Genomic DNA, 23,372 nt, shown 5'->3' on the forward strand with positions numbered 1-23,372 from the left:
CTCATTTAATAGTACACAAAAGAAAAAAAAAAGTATCTCAAAATATCTAAGAATATTGTTTAAAAAGGAAACTTACTTTACCTGGTCATCTACAATCATTACCTCTTAAATGTTTAGCCTTCTCAGAAAAATGTGGTCTTACTAGAATCATTCCAGTAAGTGCAACATTTTCTGAAAAGTGCTAAAATGTTTTCTTATTACACTTTGAGGAGTGTGGCTCATGAGTGAAGAAGCCCGAGCATGGACAGTGGACAATATAATTGTTTAAAAATAAAAAAATTACATTATAAAACCTCAAACTAACCTCTTAATGCACAATTTTCTTTTTGATGGAATCAAGGAAAATGCCAGTTCTTTATCATATGCATTAGCTGTTTCCTTGTTTTTAAAGACTTATAAAAAATCTACAGTATGTATTAGATTTGGATTTGAAATTCAATGCACATACCTAATATATTAACCCCTTCAGATCCGCGCTATAGCCGAATGACGGCTACAGCGTGGATCTACTTTGCCGGGAGGCCATCAATAGACGGCCTCCCCTATGCACGCTCGGGCACATGCGGCGCGTGATGTGAGCACCAAGTCAATGAGACTCGGGTGATCACAGATCGGAGTAAGGGGTCGATACTGGCCCCTTACCACGATCAGCTGCCAGCCAATGACAGCTTATCACGTGATGTAAACAGAAGAACGTTAATCGTTTTTTTTCTGCTCACGCTAACAGCGTGAGCAGAAAAAAAAGCCGATCACCGGCTTCTGTTGAAGGGACATCGGTCCCGAAGTGGAAGAGGCGAACCCTGCCAGTGCCACCTGCCAGTGCCCATAGTGCCACAAATCAGTGCCCACAGTGCAAGCAATCAGTGCCACCTATCAATGCCCACAAGTGCCACCTATCAATGCCCACCAGTGGTGCCAATCAGTGCCTTATCAGTGCCACCTAGCAGTGCTGCCTATCAGTGTCACCTACCAGTGCCCGTCAGTGCCCATCACTGCCACCCATCAGTGCCCATCAGTACCAACTATCAGTGTCACCTATCAGTGCCACCTATTAGTGCCAATCACTGCCGCCCATCAGTGCCTCCCATCAGTACCACCCATCCGTGCCACCTCTCAGTGCCCACCAATGCCACCTATCAGTGCCCACCAATGCCACCTCATCAGTGCCCGCCAGTGCCGCCTATTAGTGCCCATCAGTGCCACCTTACCAGTGCCCATCAGTGCTGCCTTATCACTGCCCATCAATGCAGCCTATCGGTGCCCATCAGTGCAGCCTATCAGTGCCCATCAGTGCAGCCTCATCAGAATCAATGAAGGAGAAAAATGACCTGTTTGCAAAATTTATTAACAAAATATAAAACGGTTTTGTACTTTTTTTTTTTTAATTTCGGTCTTTTTTAATTTTTTTTAACAAAAAATAAAAAACGCAGGGGTGATCAAATACCACCAAAAGTAAGCTATATTTGTGGGAAAAAAATTATAGAAAATTTAATTTGGGTACAGTGTTGTATGACCGCGCAAATGTCGTTCACAGAGTGACAGCACTAAAAGTTGAAAATTGGTCTGGGCAGGAGGGGGGTTTAGGTGCCCAGTAAGCAAGTGGTTAAATATAGGCTAAACCTATAGACTGTACAAAGCCATTAAGGTTCTAATAGAGCAATACAAGGCATTGCTGTAAATCTACTCAGTTTCTTAAAGTGGTTGTAAAGGCTGAAGGTTTTTTACCTAATGTATTCTATGCATTAAAGTAAAAAACCTTCTGTGCCAGAGGATCCCCCCAGCCCCCTTATACTTACCGGAGCCCAATCTTGATCCAGCAATGTGTACAGGAGTAGCGGCTCTCTCCACTCTCTCCCTTCTCACTGAGCAGATTGATAGCAGTGGGAGTGTCAATCAAATTCTGTCACGAGGGAGCTGGGGGTCAGGGCCGAGCTGCCCTGTCTGTGTCGAGCCCGCACAAGTGCCCCCATAGAAAGTGGCTTTCTATGGGGGGCTCACTGAAGAGGTGGAGCCAGGAGCACCAGTGGGGGGCCCCAAGAAGAGGAGGAGGTAAGTATAACATGTTTATTATTTTAATTCAAAAAAATCAAAGCTTTAGTATCGCTTTAAGAATTGCCTTATTTGATGACATGAGGTGGGGACCTTCCATCTAAACATTTCAGCTCTGGTGTACAAAGTTGGAACAGCCATGAAACCTTCAACCATGACTAGCTGACAATTCTATCGTAGGGCATATTACAAACTAGTTTTTGGTTCCAGTATATGCAGGTCTTTCAACACTGTAAGCAAGAATAATCCTGGCACTTAACCACCCCACCCCCCACCTAAAGCCTAGCACTTGATCCTGAAATATAACTCTTAATACTTCAATGGAATTGTAAAACACAATCCGTCAGCATGAGTACGATTTTGAATTTAGTATTTTTGAATTTTGGATTATTACGAATTATCGAAATAACGAATACCGCATCTAAACAAATGGAACGTAACTAATTTGAATTTATCTGAAGTTACGAATTTATTCGATATAATGAATTTCGATCATAATGAATAACCTGAAAAAAACAAACAAACGAATGAAACAAAAACGAAAAAAAAAAACAACAAATTTTTCGGCAGTGCACATGTCTATCAGGCGGAGCAAGTCAAAATAATTGAAATGTGGCTTGACTGTGGTTCTTTGCCGTTTGGAATTAGGGTTTGGCGTCTATCTGTTTAGCATGCAGAGCACCTAGAGAAGTATGCTTCATGCTCAAGGTAATATGGAACATGCGATTAGTGTCAGTCTTGTGTAGCATTTTCAAACATGGGTGTCTCCTGTGACATGTATCTCTCACTCTTTTGTAGCATGGCAGCCACATGTAATGGGACTGCTCTCATGTAACATTGCAAATCTCTCTTGCAACTTGTTAGTGTCCCAATGGCAATGATAAAAGAAGGTTTCAATTAAAGTCACACTGTTATTGCTAGAGTTATGTAAAATAAAAACTAACCTTGAAACAAACTATTAGCCCAATGTATTTATTTTGATAAAGGTAGCTATTTTTCCTTTTGTTTTCCCCTTTCATTCTAGCTGTACTATCATAGGTGTCATTTGTCCCAGTTAAATTCAATGCTATAGCCCTGAAAGCGTTAAATATAGTTAATAAGTCTAGTCTTGCTATAGATGGGTCTAGAACAGTGATTCTCAAACTGTGTGCCATGGCACACTAGTGTGCCGCAAGAGATTTGCAGGTGTACCATGGGAGTTTTGAAAAATATTTAAAATTGCTACCATTTGGAAACCTTGAACATATCGAACAATTAAATGTTAAATTAATGTTGCAAAAGTTAAAAAGTAACATACCATATTTATCGGCATATAACACGCACCAGCGTTTAACACGCACCCCAAGTTTAGGAGGGAATTATAAGGAAAAAAATGTTTTAAGGAAAAAAACTTACATTTAAATGCCCATCAATGCAGCCTTGCACAGCGTCCATCTGCATGCTTGTCCAGTCTCATTTGCAGCCTTGCAGTCAGCAGCCTAATGCCGCGTACACACGGTCGGACTTTTCGTCTACAAAAGTCCAACGGACGCCGACGGACTAAAGCTGGCTGGTAATCCGTTCGTGTGTGGGCTTCTCCGGACTTTCAGCAGACTTTTTCAGCCTCAAATCCGACGGACTTTAGATTTGAAACATGCTTCAAATCTTTACGTCGTAACTACGACGGACCCGAAATCCGCTCGTCTGTGTGCTAGTCCGACGGACAAAAACCCATGCTAGGGCAGCTATTGGCTACTGGCTATGAACTTCCTTATTTTAGTCCGGTGTACGTCATCACGTACGAATCCGTCGGACTTTTGTGTGGTCGTGTGTAGGCAAGTCCGTTCGTTAGAAAGTCTGCTGCAAGTCCGCCGAAAGTCTGTCGGACAGGCTGTCGGACTTTTGTAGACGAAAAGTCCGACCGTGTGTACGCGGCATTAGTGTCATTTGCAGCCTTGCAGCTTTGCCAGTGCTGATCTGCAGCTTTCTTTGTCCATTTGCAGCCTTGCTCAGGCTGCAGTTAAACTGCAGTGATTTTTCATTGTCACAGCAGTTTGAAAATGGCTCCCCTGCGATCCCCTGCGATCCTGAGCTTCAAAATCGCTGACTGCGATCTGAAAATGGCACCGCCGGTGCCGAAATACACAGAGTCGGTCCTCAGCTCTTCTCGGCGGCTCTCGATCACTTTCGGCTCCACTCGTAGTCCCGCCCGGGATGGGCGTGATTGTGAGCGGAGCTATCCGAACCTAGCCGAGTACACTCGGCTAGGTTCGGGCGGCGCTCGAGTGAAGCCGAAAGTGGCCGAGAAGAGCTGAGGACCGGCTCTGTGTATTTCGGTGCTGGCGGCGCCATTTTCAAATCGCGGTCACCGATTTTGAAGTTCAGGATCGCAGGGGATCGGCGTATAACACGCACCCGCGATTTTCCCCTGATTTTAAGGGGAAAAAAGTGCGTGTTATACGCCGATAAATACGGTATATAAAAACGCAATCTCTGTCAGTCTGTCATTCATTGGTTCCTTTTGTAACGTGAGACTTGTGCAAGATCTTGGGAGAACTCTATCGCTCTAATTATATATTTCAGTCAACATCTCTCAAAAAGAGCCTGGATACGTTTTGGATCTCAATCAAGAAGTCACATCCTGCAATCAGTTCAAAAGCAATCAAAGTAATTCTGCCATTTGTGTCTTTGTGGTTTTGTGAGTTTGAGCATTTTCAGCACTGACTGAAATCAAATCGAAAAAAGAGAGAAACTTCTTAAAATTGACGATGAAATGCGCGCTTGTTTGACGACTTTGGAGCCTCACTTCAATCTGATTTGCTCTCGAAAGCAGGCACATCCTTCACATTAAATTAAAATTAAATATACAGGTATATATAAAAATAAATATGTTCTTCACCACAAAAATTGTTAAATATTTTCAGGTGTGCCGTGAAAATTTTGTGATCTTTTTGGTGCGCCGCAAGACAAAACGTTTGAGAAACACTGGCCTGGAAGATCAGGAAGACTGGCAAGAAGTATCCACACAAGTGCTCCACGCCCATCATAAACCATCTTGTTCCTTTGGATAGGTTTTCAATTTTAAAAAAAATTTCATTTCAAAGTATATACTGTATATTTTTAGTAAAAAACACTATTTGTAAAGCAACATTAACCACTTGCCGCCCTGCCGCAGTTATACTGCGGCAGGGCGGCTCTATTGCGCGAATCGCCGTACCCGTACAGCGCTCCATGTAATAGACACGGTGGGCGCTTGCACGGCGCCGGAGCCAATGCGCATGGTCGACGTCTGCAATGTCCACCGGCCATCCGCGTTCGCTCCACAGAGAGGCAGAACGGGGATCTGCCAGTATAAACAAAGCAGATCCCCGTTCCAACAGGGGAGTATAGTGTAATCGTCAGTTCCTAGTGATCAGGAACAGCAATCTCTCTCTTCTCCCAGTCAGTCCACTCTCCCCACAGTTAGAAACACCTCCCTAGGACACACTTAACACCTTGATCGTCCCCTAGTGTTAACCCCTTCCCTGCCAGTGTAATTTATACAGTAATCAGTGCATTTTTATAGCACTGATCGCTGCATAAATGTCACTGGTCCCAAAAAAGTGTCAAAGGTGTTCAATCTGTCCACCGCAATGTCGCAGTCCCAATAAAAATCACTCATCACCGCCACTACTAGTTAAAAAATAAAAAAATAAAAATGCCATAAATCTATCCTATAACTTTTGCGCAAGCCATTCAATATACGCTTATTGGGATTTTTTACCAAAAATATGTAGAAGAATACATATTGGCCTAAACTCATGAATACATTTTTTTATTTATTTATTTTTTTTATAATAATTTTTTTTGGATATTTATTATAGCAAAAAGTAAAAAATATTGCTTTTTATTCAAAATTGTTGATTTTTTTTGTTTATAGCGCAAAAAATAAAAATCGCAAAGGTGATCAGATACCACCAAAAGCTCTATTTGTGGGGAAAAAAAGACATCAATATTGTTTGTGTACAACATCGCATGACTGCGCAATTATCAGTTAAAGCAACGCAGTGCCGTATCGCAAAAAAATGGCCTGGTCATTAAGGGGGTAAATCTTTGCGGGGCTGAAGTGGTTAACTATATATATTTAGTGTCTATTAGTAACTTAATGCTTTCAGAGTCATTATTTGCTTCAGAATCAATTACTTTATGTTGGTTGGACTGACCGAATGATAATATTTTTAAAATGTACACGTACCTTCTTGACTTCATATTTTATAGCCAGCTTAACTCGGCTTAGTGACGGTCTGTGAGAATCCACAGGCTCAGCATCCACATCTCCATTTAGGATTGCCTCTACTTCTTCAGAGTCCCGACACAAGTCAAGGACACCAACCACAAAGTCCTTGCATTGCATAGACAGCTTACGATAGTCATTCTGAAAAGATCAAATTAAAGATCAAACAGTATCACCGACAGTCTGATATAAATATGTAAAAACTCATGTAGAAGAAAACAACAATAATATCCAGCAGTTACCATACCAACTTAAATCACTTTGACAGTTAGCTATTGCCGAGAAGGGCTTTCTCCACTTTGAATGGAGCCCATCAAGTTTTGGGCCACCTGCTGGCTCTTCACTACTGTCAGGATCCCTATCTCCCTGTCAAAATACTGTCACCAGCGTATATTACTAAACATAATCATTTAAAAGGGAGAATTCTCTAATTAATTCCCCATAGGCAATTATTTAAACAATATAGGGACAGTAAGAAAAACCCTGCTGGGGATCCAATCTTACCAAACTTCATCAAAAACTCAGAAATCATGCTTGAGTTGTTGTTCTTTAAAGTGGTTATTAAAAGAATGCAGATTATACCTTATATCAGAGCATCTTCCAGCGCTTACGTGACTCGTCAGCTCTCTCCTCTGCCCGGCTGAGGAGGGGAGGAGAGAGGAGAGAGATCTGAGGAGTCATGTGAGCTCCAGGAGATGCTCTGATATAAGGTATAATAGGCATTGTTTTTATACAGCACAGGCACAGGGACACATAGCGTTATATGACAGAGGGGATGGCATGCTTATACTATAGATACGAGAGCAGCAGGAGGGGAGGATTGTGAAATGGACGGAGCTGACAGGCAGGGAGGGAGAGGGGGAGGAGGACAGAGGAGGACACAGAAGAGCAGAGAGGATGGCTGCGGATGACGGAGGCACGTAAACTGACCACGGAGTCAGGGCTCAACAGCCACGATAAACCGTAGTCAGTTTACAGGGGGGAAGGCATGGCCAGGCAGGATCAGCCAGGTATTTCAGGTGATTGAGGAGGCCAAATTATACAACATAAGCACTGTGCTGTATAACATGCTTTAAGGGAACAGGATCTATTTTTTTGTTAGAGTAACAAACAATTTAATCTTCTATATATGTGCAGTCTATAAAACTAAAACCATATCATTTCATCTCCAATTTTTTTGGGCAAGTTTTTTTATTTTATTTACCATGAGATATTTGGCCACATGATGTTATTCTACAGAACACTGCTTTTTGATTGTATATAAGAAAACAGCATTAATCCTAGGGTAGTTGTAAAATGCAACGTGTTCCAGTTCATTTACTGTGCATTCCTTTTAGGAATAAAGCCTCAGGATCATCCATCAACCAAGACATTATTTTGTCAAGTTTACTAAGCAGTACCAAGCTACATAAAGGGCTTTATAAGATAATTTAATAAATATGGATGATGCATCAAATATAACAGGTTGATTCTTAGCTTAAAATAATTCTGTTGTTTTTTTTTTTAAAGGTAAATAAAAAATATTGTTTTATATTCAAAAAATGTAACTACTGCTTAAAAATAAAAATGTATAGACAACAACGTGCTATATATAGACACTATATATAGAATTAAAAAGAAAATCCTCCAAAATAAAGTAAGGTGCCCCCTTAACAGCTGACTTGCTATCAGTGTTAGTTTAAAAAAATACTGTTATTGCTTGTTCTAATTAAAATGACAATAAAATTATGATTCTGGTACCAAGTATTGGTTATATTATTATTTACAAGATTAGAAAAATAGTTTTTTGTCAATGTTAATTATTTTGCAAAATGTAACATTAGAAAAGCAGAAATACAAAATAAATTTGGAAAATAGTAAAGTGGAGAAAGGGAAGAAAGCTGCATTTAGGGCTGATTATGAGAAACTAAGGTTTAATAAGGAGAAACAAATTTTATTTAAAAAATGAAAATGAAAAAAAACCTTTTCCCCCAGCAATTGCGAGGGGGAAGCAAACGTGGGGAAGAAAGATAGCATGTACTATATAGGCCCTGTGTACTTCCATAAAGTTTCTTTGTGTCTATGTAGTACACATAGGGGTTAATTAAATGCAGCTATAATTAAACTATTGAGGTAGCTACGACTACATCTTGTTCAGTTAAAGGCCAGTGATCCGCATACTGTTATGCCGTGTACACACGGGCGGACTTTTCGACCGGACTGGTCCGGAGGACCGAATCTGGCGGACAGTCCGACCGTGTGTGCTCCATCGGACCTGCAGTGGACTTTTTCGGCCAAAAATCTGACAGACTTTAGATTTAAAACATGTTTCAAATCTTTCTGACGGACTCGAGTCCGGTCGAAAAATCTGCTTGTCTGTATGCTAGTCCGACGGAGGAAAACCCGCGCTAGGGCAGCTATTGGCTACCGGCTGTCAACATCCTTATTTTAGTCCGGTCGTACATCATCATGTACAAATCCGTCGACTTTGGTGTGATCGTGTGTAGGCAAGTCCATTTGTTCAAAAGTCCGTCAGAAGTCAGTCAAAAGTCCGTCGGAAGTCCGTCGGAAAGTCCGTCGGACCAGTCCGGTCGAAAAGTCCTCCCATGTGTACGCGGCATCACAGTTGACCTGCTAAAACTGCAAAGGTTTTCTTGTGGTATAAATATTGCAATATATAATCAGGAACGGATACTAACTACTGTAACTAACTAACATTAACAATTGTAGCCTTTTCCTGTGCATTCCTTGGTCCTTAAACTGCCTACCCTCTAGGCCCAATGCAGCCTCATCTACATGGAGCATGAAAGAGAGGTTACATAACATCAACATAACATCTAATCAAGAACAATCATTTTATAGGAGCGTGCTGTTGTTCCCAGAAACACAATAAAACCTATGATGAACCAGGTCTCAATGGATTATACAGAACTTTGATTTAAGGTAAACCGAGAAAATGCTTTTAGTAATCCAGTAAAATGTTTCTTCGGCACCACTGGCCTTCATGAATTGATGTTATTTGTTGCTTTTGTTAATTTTTAATTTCATCCTTTAATAAATTAACCATAAAAAACCTAATAAACTCTTTCTAGGGTTTAAAAGCAATCATTTAGTGATTTTGTTATGTGGTAAACTTTTTTATCTGCTTTTGTGACCAATCATTTGGATTGTAATTTGTTTGGGATATAGCTTATGATGTTGGTTTGCAGTGCTGGTGGCTTTCCTTTACGCCTTGCGCTTTTTATTCTCTTTGTATTCTGAAAAAATTGAATAAACAGATATTTGCGATAAAAATATAGAAAATACATACTTTATCAGGCTACATTCTCCCATGCACTCCGATCCAGCTCATAAATACAACACATAACAATACAGTTCCAGTCATACAAATAAATTACATTCACTTAGTGGTATGGGGCCTAATGTGTTATGAAGAGCAAAGTTCCCTGAACCATTACATCATGCATTATTTGGACCCCAGGGTACCACCAAAATATCTACCAGCACAATATCTGACATGAAGTGCCTGAGTTTGACCACTGCCCCACATGTCCCACATGGTACTGCAACAAAGCAAACTGTTCAAAAAACATTTCAACAAGCAATGGGTGTGATGGGGGATAGGGGGTAGGAATAGGGGAGGGGGGGGGGGGAAGAGTTTGCAGGCCCAGAGCTTTGTTGAAAGGCAAAGACATATAAGGGAGAGTTGGGAGAAGGGGAAATCTTCTCAGATATTTTCTTAATTCTTAAAGTCCATAAGGGTATACTCTCTGAGCATACTGTGGACCAGTCTGCGACAGTTCTCAATAGTCATCCTCTCAATCTGGTGGATGAGGTGCTTTCTGGCACACTACAAAGAGTCTCTAAAGCAATAAATTACCCATCAGGCGCCATCAATGTTCTCCTGTGGAAATGCACCACATAATATTCTGTTCAGCACCCAAAAGTGGATGAGAGCTGTCTGTGGTATAAAGTTCTGGTTCCAAGGCCCTCAACAGGTTTGGTACAAAGGGGCACTTCCAGAAGACATGCAATTGGGGCAGTCCCGGTATCTGCTCTTGTTTCTGGCATGCATGAAAGTCCTCAAATGCAACCCCAAATGGATTGCCATCAATGCCAGATCTTTGTGCCTGTTGGAGGTCTCTCTGCAGTTACATGCAACAAACCCGCCCCCCAGCAGGGTAGCAATGTCAGGCATGCCCTTACTGCCTTTGAGCAGTTCCTTGAGCATGACAGCCTACTTTACTCATGGAGTACTAGATGAAGTGAAACAATGCCCGGTGTTTGCCTTGGAGGTGTTTGCACCGGTGGGGCCAGGCCTAGGCAAGGTACTGCACCACAGGAAGGATCTTGCTGCAGAGTACTGCTGTCTTCCTTCAATGGTGAGATCTCTGAGGCTACAGAGTTTGATTTTTTGATTCATTAGACAGTCTCTCCTCCCAAGGATTCAGGGCTTTGCCCTTAGCATTTACAGATGCTGCACATATTACTAAATAACTTTTAATAAGTCCAGTCCCCAGAACAGTATTGACCCCTGACTTGCTCCCTCCTACCTCTGGCACCTTATTGTTGGTAATTAATACAACCCAACACTGTAATGAACCAGCTAAGGCACAGCCATAGCTCAATTCCTTTCACAGAAGCAGGTTTTTGCATAAAACAGCAAACCTGGTTTGGAGACTCGTGGAAGGATATTTGAAAATCCATCCCGTGTCTGCTTTTAAACCCTAAAGAGTGTTCACTATGTTAAAATAAACAGATTTTTCTTTTTAATTTTTTTTCCAGGTGTACATATGAATTGCTTGCCAAAGTAAAAGCATGTTTACAGTGGTGCTGTTTTAGAGAGTAAACAAAGAAATGAGAAAACTTAAAGTGTTACTAAACCCACAGTAAAATCAGTAAAGCATACTTGTTATAGTCTTTGTGGAACCTAAGGGGTTAATCCTCTGCATTGTGTAAAACGGCTGTTTGATCCTGTTTTCTATAATCCTCCCCTTCTTTTACTGCCTCCAATCTATCTCCTGATAGTAAAGAGCCTTGAGGACACTCTGAAAATGCTAATTTTGGTGTGTATTGCTAGAGAGTTTTTTTTTTCTTGGAAGGGTGCAGGTGATCAGCACAGGGCCAATCAGCACTGTCCAGACAGATGGTCAGGGGTCCTGCAGCTTCATAGGACAATCAGAGGGGAATGAAATCTCCTCCAACAAGCTTTAACCAGACACTGATAGAAGTCACAAGACTGCTATATACTGCTGAAGAGAAAAGATATTTAGCAGTTTATATTTACTAAAATAATTGTATTTCCATGTTCTGTGTACTGTGGGAAACCAGATATAGTGAATGCAGGGTCCTGGGTTTAGTAACACTTTAATGAAATGTCCTTAACATTGTCATTGTCACACACTGATGCTTTGCTTTGTTTTATCATTTATGACCTGCTGAGCATGTTTTTTTCATGAGAAGGGCTATTTGGACTTTAGAGAATGCAATGAACCACCACAAACCATGTCCATATCACAGATCAATGTGAGATATAATATGAGATCCACAAAGAGTTTAATCACAGGCTGCATGGTCTCTTGGGTATAGTTTACTGGCCTGTTTTTTAAAAGCTCAATGACAACAAGCAATCCTAGGCTGTTTTTGGCTTCCCACGTCACAATCCTCAAGCATGCTACTCATGTGTAAGATATTTTAAGACCACTGGGACTAGACTGTACAATACAGGAAGAGTTTCATAATGTTCTAACTAGTCATTTATATTTCACGTACTGTATAATATGGTGTACGGGGGGGAACATAAGGACACCACCTTTTTCATAATTAATACTTCCTAGTAGTTTTATTGCACTAATACACCAATTTTACTTTACCAGTGATCATATCTACATTTTAGCATAGCTAACTAAAGTGAGATGAACAATAGGCTTATAGAGCTAGTTCATACGTGCTGGTCTGACAAATACAGATGGTATTAGAGTTCAGAAGATTTAAATTGTATAAAGAATTAAAGTGTTTCTTAAGCTAAAAACTTTTGTTCTAACTTTGGATAGGGTGGTTAGGGGATAGAACACATGCAGTGTTGTAACTATAACCATAGTAGCCCACATGGCTGCTATTGGGTCTAATGCCCTGTACACACGGTCGGATTTTCCAACGGAAAAAGTGCGATCTGATTGTGTTGTCGGAAATTCCGATCGAGTGTGGGCTCCATCTGACTTTTTCCGTCGGAATTTCCGACACACAAAGTTTGAGAGCATGCTATAAAATTTTCTGCCAACAAAATCCGATCGGTTAAATTCCGATCGTGTGTACACAAATCCAACGCACAAAGTGCCACGCATGCTCAGAATAAATTAAGAGATGAAAGCTATTGGCCACTGCCCCATTTATAGTCCCGACGTACGTGTTTTACACCACCGCGTTCAGAACGATCGGATTTTCCAACAACTTTGTGCGACCGTGTGTATGCAAGACAACTTTGAGCCAACATCCGTTGGAAAAAAAACATGGATTTTGTTGTCGGAATGTCCAATCAATGTCCGATCGTGTGTACAGGGCATAAGGGTGGAAAGGAGGCCCCACTAGGGAGGGTTTCTGATGTCAAATGCACAGGAACATATTTTGTGATCATGCTGTTGCTAACCACATTTCTCCTTTGCACCCCCCTATCTATGAATAGATATATTGCCTTAAGAGCTTCTAATTATCCTTTCCAGCACTTTTATAGCAACCCTGTGCATAACACAGTATTCCATAGGCTCAAAATCTCAGACTGTCTTCCCAGCTAAAAACTGTGTATGGCTCTCCTGCCCTTTACTGTTTTAATTTGTAATTGCCTGTAAATTCCTTTATGTACAGTATGTACTTCCCGTCCCTGTTTTGTTGGGTTTGAAACCCTGGAAGAAGGAAGTGGAAAGAGAGAACGTCTCAGCCATGTTTAAATGTTGCTACAGTAGATCCTGCTGAGTGTATATTCAAATCCTTGTGACAGACTGAAAATTCCTGCCCTGCCTTTGTTATTCACATGCTCAGTGGCAGGTAGCTATGTCTGTGCTACTGTATGCATGTATGTAGGAGTCACCTCGCTAATAAGTGAACCTGTTTATTGCAGTAAAATGTATATATCGCACTTTTTATTTTAAAAACTACTAGGGAGGCACTGAAGTAAGGAGTTGTCTGACCAGCCTATTCCAGGCTGGTCGGACGCCAGTTGCAGGATACCCCCATAACTGCTGATCTTATCTTGTCTTCAGATCTCCGACACAAAGACAGATGCTGCATCATCCTCAGGGGTCCCTGAAAAAGGACTTTGCTGCAACATTCATCCGGAGGCATCTGGCATCTCTATTAATAACTATACATGTATACACCTATGTACTGTATATGTGCACAATTACTCAGGACTCCTATCAAGCCATTTGCTGATAATACCTGTTTGTACATTGGATGTATGTACTGTTATTAATCTCTTATTGTATAACGTTTATATTATTTATCTACTTGTGTGCATCTATACGCTTATGGTTAATGTTATATGCTGGTTGCAGTAGTTCTTCTTTTCACAACTACTTTGTTTAGGTTACTTATTTATTTCCCTGGAAGGGAATCCCCTCTGCTTACAGAGGCCCTTTCCTCGGTAGAGGTACTTCCATCTTTATAATCAAAACCCACTCTTCTAAGTGCAGGTTCTTGCTCTCTTGTTTACCTACAGGTTTAGTGCAACATTTTTCATTACCCCCCCTCTCCCCACCACCAAAAAGAGGGCTACAAGTGTTAAGATATTTGAATATTTTTATTCAGTTTTATAGTGTAATTGTGTATAGAAGCAATAACAATTATGTAATAATATAAAATAATAATATACTGTATTTTTTTTGTTATTGCTAAACCACAGGGTTAGGCACTTGCTAGATGGGGGAGTAAAAGGGGTGGAAAGGTTTAGGCTCCATTTAAACTTTGTGATTTGGAATCACGGGCAGAATTGCAATTCCAAATCACGTGGCATTCGTTACACAACTTTTAATTAAATAGCTTGAACCCCCATCATGTTGTACTGCTATTTATACCCATTCTAATCCATCTAGAATTTTTTTTTTTACTTGAGATTCACTTTAATTCTGTATAAGTCCTGATCTCTGAGCATAGCCTACACACCCATCCCAAAAAAACTTTCACTCTTATGTTGTGCAAAGGGTGATGGGAATTTATATTACATGAAATATAAATGAACCAAGTGGTAGATTTTATAGTATATCTGTTTGGAGGTTTCTTTAAAGAACATTTCAAAATGAAATAACAGCACCTCCAGAGTTATCCCGTGGAGGAGGAGGAGAGAGCTTTTACTTTTAGCTTGAGGTCTTTAGAAGATTCACCCAAATAAAGTATATATTAAGCCCAATCTCTTTGATATAGCGCAAATAACAGATTGCCTTTGGAGTGAGATATTTTTATTGCTCTCCTGACTAAGAGCCAGGGATGACTCCAGCTGACTCAATTAAGAAATTTCACACATGTCACATGTAGTGACTTCAAAGGAAATCAGATCCTAATTCATCATTCACATATTAATACCTAGCCTGGTGCCACAGAATTACTGCCCGAAGTAACTATTTCCCTCTGTTTCAAAAGGCTGTCAGTTTAGATACCCCAGAAATGAATGTAAACACCAAGAATTACTGTAAACACCTTGTCAGTGATGTATAATGTAAAGGAATACACAGACGAGTAAATGGTGACTTCTGACTGTCAATGTACCTGTAAGCTTAACGCTTTGTTAACAATGTATCAGTGATTATATCAACATATTAGACAGTTTGCTACCTGCACTATCTTCTCTGAACAATACTAAAAGCCAAAAAGATTAGTTAAAAAATAGAGTAGCTATTAGGATAACTCACTGTCATAATATGTCTAATACATATAAGTAAACCTGCCCCTACACTGAAGCTGTTAACCTGCTAGCAAGGCTGAAAATCATGCCCCTGGTGGGACAGAGCATACCTTTCACATAAGTGGATCAATGGTGGGCAAAGGAAGGATGAGTGCCAAAGCTCAACCTTTGATTTAAAGTGTTACTAAACCCAGCATCCTGCATTCAATATATCTGGTCTCCCGCAGTACACAGAAGATGGAAATGCAATTATTTTAGTAAATATAAACTGCTAAATACCTTTTCTCATCAGCAGTTAGAGCAGTCTTGTGACTTCTATCAGTGTCTAGCAGAGGGCTGGTTAAAGCTTTCAGTTTTCATTCTCCCCTGATTGTCCTTTGAGACTGCAGGACCCCTGACCCTCTGTCTGGATAGTGCTGATTGGCCCTGTGATGAGCACTCTTCCAAGAAAAAGAAAAACTCTCTAGCAATACACACCAAACTGAGCATGTGCAGCTTGCCCCCGGGGCTCTGTTCTATCAGGAGATGGTTTGGGGACTGTGGAAGAAGGGCAGGATCAGAGAAGACAGGATCAAACAGCCTTTTTACACAATGCAGAGGAATAACCCCTTAGGTTCCACAGTGAGTATAACAAGCATGCTTTACGGCATATACAGACTGATTTTACTGTTGTGGGTTTTGTAACACTTTAATCAAGAAATTTGCCCTGTGGTTTTTCAACCGCGTTCCGCTAAACCATAGGGTTCTGTAAAAGGTCCCTGGGGTTCTGACTCCCATAGGGTTTTGATTTATATCTGACCAATGGTTGCTTAAGTGTTCTTCCAGTTGCTACCACTGCCTAACTTAAACACCACCAGAAGGAATACATTTTGGCCTGATGTTATGCCTAAAGTTCTAACTGTCCTGGGAACAGTTTAAAGGGCCGAGGATACATTGCTCTGGATGGTCCTGAAAAATTATCACATAAAGCAAAGTGAGTAAATAGCACTTTTTCCCCAAATGTAATGAAATCAGTGAAGAAAGTAAAGGCAATGACAATAAATATGTAAAATATGTTACCTGATTTTACTAGTATTCTCTTTATAAGGGAGCAAGAGGCTGGGCCGCTGTGTTACAAAATTAGCAGAAGTAAAACTAATATTTTATATCAGCCCTTCACAGTTCTGAACACCAATATAGAGTTACAGTTTTATCCTAAACACCAATGCAAAGTTAGTATTACTACTTTAGCACCAACACAAAGTTAGTATTACCTCTGAATATCAATGTTAATTTGTGTGGGTTTTTTTGTTGCTCTGTTACGTCATGTTCTGTTGTGTTGTTCTGCTGATATGGATGCTTGCTTTACCGTACCCCAAGCTAAAGATTTCAGTTCTCTGAGATCTTAATAATTTTAAGAATTCTTCAAAAATGCAAATGTTCAGAAAGGCTGTATTAGAGTGTAATTAGAGCCAAAATATTATTCTCAGTTTTGATTGAATGAGGGGGGCTAGGACTTCTTTATGGTGTTCCTTGTCATTTTTGTTCTTATTGGGGAGATTTCCCCTTATTTCCTATTTCAGAAATCATTGTTCCTGGACAAAAAACACCTGCACCAATGAAAGGAGCACCAGACCAGAAGATAAAGTCCAAATTAATTTACTAGTTTACACTAATGCCGTGCACACACGGGCGGACTTTTCGAATCCGTCGGACAATCCGACCGTGTGTGGGCTTCATCGGACCTTCAGCGGACTTTTTCTGTTGAAAATCAGACGGACTTTAGATTTGGAACATGTTTCAAATCTTTCCAACGGACTCGAGTTCGTCTTTATGCTAGTCTGACGGATAAAAAAGGACGCAAGGGCAGCTATTAACTACTGGCTATGAACTTCCTTACTCTAGTCCCTTCGTACGTCATCACATTCATACCAACGGACTTTCAAACGGACTATAGTCCGTTCGTGTGTGGGCAAGTCCGGTCGTCCGAAAGTCCGTCGCAACTCCATCGAAAGTCCATCGGAAAGACCGTCAGACGTTTGATGCTGAAAAGTCCGCCCGTGTGTACACAGCATTAAACAACAGCCAAAGTGTTTTGAGGGTTAGAAAAAAAAAATACCCCCCCTTAAGCAGGGCTTCAGTCAAAAGTCTTGAATTGACTCAAAATAGGGCTTTCCTGTGTGAATCAATATAGGGAAGCTTATTGCTGGATTGGGAGAGTTACTGGCCAGCAGTATCTGCAAGGGCAATCAAGATCTTGATTACTCATGCAGATTCTGCTTGCCAGTAACTATTATTTCAAGGTTCTTATTTTAACTGCTGCCCTGCTGAAGGTAGAGTTTTTTTTCCCCTTTCATCGTGTTGTTGGATGTTGTTCTAGTGTAAACCAATAAATTAATTTGGACTCTTTTTATCCTTTGTTCTGGCATTCCTTTCATTGGTGCACGTTTCTTTTCTGATAAAGTGCTGGGTACCCCCTGGATGATAGCCCTATCTGTTGTGAGCAGCCTAACATGAATCAGTGAGTTTTATGAATTTGTTTGTCCTCTCACTACTTTATATGAACTCACTTCAAAGTCCCAGTGCTTCTTGTAACATTTGCTGTCAATTTGGTGAACAAGGTAAATGTTACATATAGCATCATTTACCTTTGAAAGATTCTAAAATTCAGATGGTGGTACATTTTCTTGGCAATGGGAATATTTTATGGAAAAAACATTTATTATAAATTAGATGAATGATTTGCTGGTGAATGCATAATGCATTTAGTATAAATTCTAAGTGTAAATTTGAACAGAGAGCTGGAGTATGATAACAATCCTTTACCACAATGGTTCTTAACCTCAGCCCTTAAGTACCCCCAACGGGCCATGTTTTGGGAACTTCCCTTAGATAAAATATCTCTTATCAATACTATGTCATTGATATTAATTTAAAGCAGCTGTGCAAAGTAAAGGAAAACCTGAAAACAGGGCCCGTTGGGTGTACTTGATGACTGAGGTTGAGAACCACTGCTTTACAGTACTTTGTTTGGTAAAGGAAAAGCAGTCTGAGACATTCAAACAAACCCAGTAGAATGTTAACACATTTCTGCCAATGCTTACGAGGTGTACATGAGCTTGAGCTGTTGAGTTCCAAAACAAGTGCACAGCCTCTTGTGCTTGAAAGTGGTTCCCAGAGATGGTAGACTTTTATTTCTATATTCACGTCCTGGCTTCCATTGACATGCCACACTTTGCTGCTCCCTCAATACTGGGAAAGTCTAAGAAGGCAACAAAGTTTTATGGTTACAGCTTGAGCTGTTGAGGCGGACATCCTCGGTGTGTATACCGATGTAGAGGTGGAGATAATCTTTTGATATTTGTATAAATTCTGAATTCATCAAATATCTAACCCTTTCTAAATATCATTCTACTGCCTATGACTGGAGAGCAATACTCATATTAACTTTATAGCTTTTCAATATTTATTAAAAAAATGGACACAGAGAAATACATAGAAACAATTCTGGATTAATCTTTTACTGAGTTCACTCCTGTAAATAAAATGCAGAATTACTGCTCTTTAAACTGCTTTTAAAATTTAAATTTTTGTAGAACTGTGGTTCTGGGTTCATTCACCACTAAGACCAATATCAAAGTGTAATTTACAGGTTATGTGCATGATTTTCCTTCTATGCATGATTTTCCTTCTATGCATGGTTTTCCTTTGGGTATTTTGAGTTCCTATCTTACTTGAAAATCGTACTGGTAGGTTAATTGACTTCCTCACTGAGCTGTCCCTAGTGTATACTTGTGAGACTGTGGTTGGGATGTTAGACTCTAGACTGTAAGCTCCCAAACAGGAAACTGCTGATACACATGGTTCCTGATTTTCTGCAGAGCACTTGTGAATATATTTGTACTATATAAATGAATAAGTAACTCGAATACAATAAAAAGAAAGAGATTTCTCTTAGAGCATAAACTGCTCTCTCTATAAACATAATTAAATCTTAATTTTCAGAAGTTAAAAACAGTTTTCTGTATTTCTTTTGGATCAAGCTAGAAAAGCTGAATTAGTGCGAATCAATTAGCTAGGAATAATATTATTATTATTGTAATACAATATTATTAATATTATAATATTATTATAATTATATTCAACATTTAAATTTAAATGAAAATGATGTGAAAAAGAATTGCCTCCCTACTGGGAGCCTGCTCGTACAGGGTGTTTCACACTTTTCAAACAGGATTATATGAATAAACCTCCTTCAATTGATCTATTTCTATATAAATATATATCTTATTAAAATAATGACATTCACAATAATTTTCAAATACTGATCAAGTGCAAACCATAAATAAAACATATTCATAAAACATTAAATTGTATCAATTCAATGAAAAATATATGAAATCAGTGAAAATATATAGTGACTCTTTCAATGTGAAGAAAATAGTCTAAACAACAAAAAATGTCCAAGCAAAAAAACACCAATCTGTTTTCACTTTACATGAAACTGTGCCCTCATTAAGACAAACAATGCAATTATTTAAGTGAAAAATGCTCTTCTTCTATAAAACCCAACATCATTCAAAACCTGACAACCAAAGACAACATCTAATGCTCTCTGTTATTTCATATTTATTGCACCAAATGAATCACTTAATCACTGAATCACTTACATCAAATAAATAGTACAAAATTAGTACATAATATCGTAGTGCAGTTCCTGTGTAACTGTTAGGCAGCAATAATCCATCAACCACTCTCCACAGTACACTAACCTGATGGATCACCACCTGGCTCCACCTACTTACATGATGACATCATGCGAATGTTTGTCTTAATACGGGCACAGTTTCATGTAAAGTGTGGACACATTGGGGTTGATTTACTAAAGGCAAATCCATTTTGCACTACAAGTGCACTTTGAAGTGCAGTCGCTGTAGATCTGAGGGGTAGATCTGAAACAAGGGGAATCTCTGCTGATTTTATCATCCAATCATGTGCAAGCAAAAATGCTGTTTATTATTTTCCTTGCATGTCCCTCTCAGATCTACAGCGACTGTATTTCACTTGGAAGTGCACAGTGGATTTGCTTTTAGTAAATAACCCCCATTGGTGTTTTTTTGCTTGGACTAATTTTTTTCACATTTATTGGGGGAGTCTCTATATATGTTCACTGATTTAATATAGTTGAATGTTTTATAATATATTTATTTTTATGGTTTGCACTGGATCACTATTTGTGTGAATATGATTATTTTATTATGATAGATGTTTTTTTAGAATTTGATGAATTGAAAGAGTGCTGCACATATTTTGGTTATTTACAAATGAAAATGGGATATTTTGCCAAATTAGGAAGGCAATATAATGAATGTCATTTTTCGGATTGTGTGTAGAAAGTTTTTCCTGTACGTTTGCTTCTATTAAGAGAAGCAGTCTCCAGATATTTCCTTTTCCTTTTTGGTCCACTTTTTTGCTCAAATAATGCTTTTAAACCCTTGTTCTCCACATAATGCTTATCATCTCTACGTTCTGGAAATAGCTCTACTCACAAAGATCCATTAAGTGAGTATTAAAATAGCTCTGACACTAGCCGTGAACTATATACAGGGCATCCCAGCTTATCCTCATCTTGCACTGGTCAAGGCCCTCTATCTGCTTTTACAAGTAAAAACACACATGCTGCAGTTGCAGAATAAATTGGAAAGATGGCATGATAACTTTTTAGGATATACAAGAGCTCTGTGTCTGTAATAAAACAATGCTAAACTTTATTCAATGGTTTTAATTTTCACTTTATTAAGAGGCATCTAGAAAAGAATCAGAACATAAATCTTCAAGATAAATGTATGATGTTAAAACACATAAAATGGTTTTAGTTTAATTGTATTTTTTCTTTAAAGGTGTATGTGTTTTTATGTTGATGTCTTTGTTTTACAAAATAACTTTTAACAAAGCATACACCTATGACACAAGATTTTAGACCATGATACATTTTTTAAAGAGAAAGCACAGCAAGAGCTGTTTACTTTCAGACTCCCTCTCTCCATTAGAAACCTTGGGGGTTATTTACGAAAGGCAAATCCACTTTTTACTACAAGTGCAAACTACAAGTGCAAAGTGTGCTTGAGATTGCACTGAAAGTGCACTTGGAAGTGCAGTCACTGTAAATCTGAGGGGTAGATCTGAAATGTAGGGAAGCTCTGATGATTTTATTATCCAATCATGTGCAAGCTAAAATGCTGTTTTTTACTTTTGTTGCTTGTCCCTCTCAGATCTACAGCGACTGCACTTCCAAGTGCACTTTCAGTGCAATTTCAAGTGCACTTTGCACTTGTAGTTTGCACTTGTAGTGCAAAGTGTATTTGCCTTTAGTAAATAACCCCCCTTGTATGGAGTTGTCTTAAGAGGCACACAGAGACGGAGAGAGGTGAGATTTGAGACCCCTCTGACTTATTCACATGTTTAACCACTTCCCGACCGCCGCACGACTATGTACGTCTTAAGTTTGAACGGGGATATCGTTGTTATGGCAGCAGCTAGCTGCCATAACCCCGGTATCCCCGTTTTCGTGCGGCAGCCGGCTTTCAGGTAAACGTGGTCCCTGCGGCGGATTCGCAGCGAAATCACTTTTATCGGTGGCGGGAGAGGGCCCCCCCCTCCCGCCGCGATCCGGTGCCCTCCGCAGCTTACCGGAGCCGTCGGTAGCGGCGGAGGCGATCGCGTCCTGTTCTCTGGTGTGTCTGGAGACAAGTGAGGCCAAGATGGCGCTCACTCGTCTCCATGACACTGCTGGGCGGAAGCGACGTCAAAACGTCACTTCCGTCCACGCCTCTTAAAGGCATATTTTTTCAAATGTCATTTTTCTAAATGACTTTTTTATTTATTTATTTTTTTATTGCATTTTAGTGTAAATATGAGATCTGAGGTCTTTTTGACCCCAGATCTCATATTTAAGAGGTCCTGCCATGCTTTTTTCTATTACAAGGGATGTTTACATTCCTTGTAATAGGAATAAAAGTGACACAATTTTTTTTTTTTTAAACAGTGTAAAAATTAATAAAATATTGTAAAATAAATAATAAAAATAAAAATAAAAATTTTTAAAACCCCCCTGTCCCGACGAGCTCGCGCGCAGAAGCGAACGCATACGCGAGTAGCGCCCGCATATGAAAACGGTGGTCAAACCACACATGTGAGGTATCACAGCGACCGGTAGAGCGAGAGCAATAATTCTAGCCCTAGACCTCCTCTGTAGCGCAAAATATGCAACCTGTAGAATTTTTTAAACGTCGCCTATGGAGATTTTTGAGGGTAAAAGTTTGACGCCATTCCACGAGCGGGCGCAATTTTCAAGCATGACATGTTGGGTATCAATTTACTTGGCGTAACATTATATTTCACAATATAAAAAAAAATTGGGATAACTTTACTGTTGTTTTATTTTTTTATTCAAAAAAGTGAATTTTTTCCAAAAAAAGTGCGCTTATAAGACTGCTGCGCAAATACGGTGCAAAAAAAAGTATTGCAATGACCGCCATTGTATTCTCTAGGGTGTTAGAAGAAAAAACATATATAATGTTTGGGGATTCTAAGTAATTTTCTAGCAGAAAAACCTGTTTTAAACATGTAAACACCTAAAATCCAAAACGAGGCTGGTCCTTAAGTGGTTAATGCTCTTTTCCTATTAGAAAAAGAAACAAGTCTCATGTCTTCTTTCTTGGTATATGCCATTCACATGGCCCTCACAGGTCCTCAAGGAAACTGCTCAAGTTCCTGAATACTTAGCTCTGTCATGACATCATGACCCAAGGTCTGGCAACAAGACTGGTCAGCTGGCCTTAGGTACATTTTCTGCTTTCCATTGCCTGATCAGGTACCATCATGTGACAGCAGGCTTCAGTAAGTAAAAGAGTAGGTAATAGACTGAGCCAGCATTTTTCTACATTTGTTGTCATGTTCACAGGAGAAAGATTTATAAGAGTTCTTGAGGTTGATTGACAAAAGTTAAATTAGCTGTTCACTTTGGAATATAATTTTCCCCAGAGCTTAGTGAATGCAGTAAAATTTTACTTTGTGAAGAATACCCAACCACAGGCAAAGAAAATAAAAAAAAAAATGCATTTTTGCTTGCATGTGATTGGCTGTTGGAAGTCAGGAGAGCTTCAACTCATTCACTAAGCTCTGAGTAAAATCCCCCTGCAAAGTGCAACTTCCCTTGCA

At 39.6% G+C, this 23,372-nt stretch overlaps 1 protein-coding gene across 2 annotated transcripts in view; it reads right to left on the reverse strand.

Moving 5' to 3' along the window:
- TRPC3 (transient receptor potential cation channel subfamily C member 3) overlaps positions 1-23,372 on the reverse strand; it is a 309,905-nt gene that overhangs the window by 121,510 nt on the left and 165,023 nt on the right. For both annotated transcript variants that reach the window (XM_073603492.1, XM_073603502.1), the window contains exon 3: positions 6,263-6,442. In XM_073603492.1, the coding sequence (XP_073459593.1) occupies positions 6,263-6,442 (180 nt within the window). The remainder of the gene's footprint in view (positions 1-6,262; positions 6,443-23,372) is intronic.

This window comes from Aquarana catesbeiana, linkage group LG01 (genome assembly GCF_042186555.1).
Source record: "Aquarana catesbeiana isolate 2022-GZ linkage group LG01, ASM4218655v1, whole genome shotgun sequence".
NCBI lineage: Eukaryota > Metazoa > Chordata > Amphibia > Anura > Ranidae > Aquarana > Aquarana catesbeiana.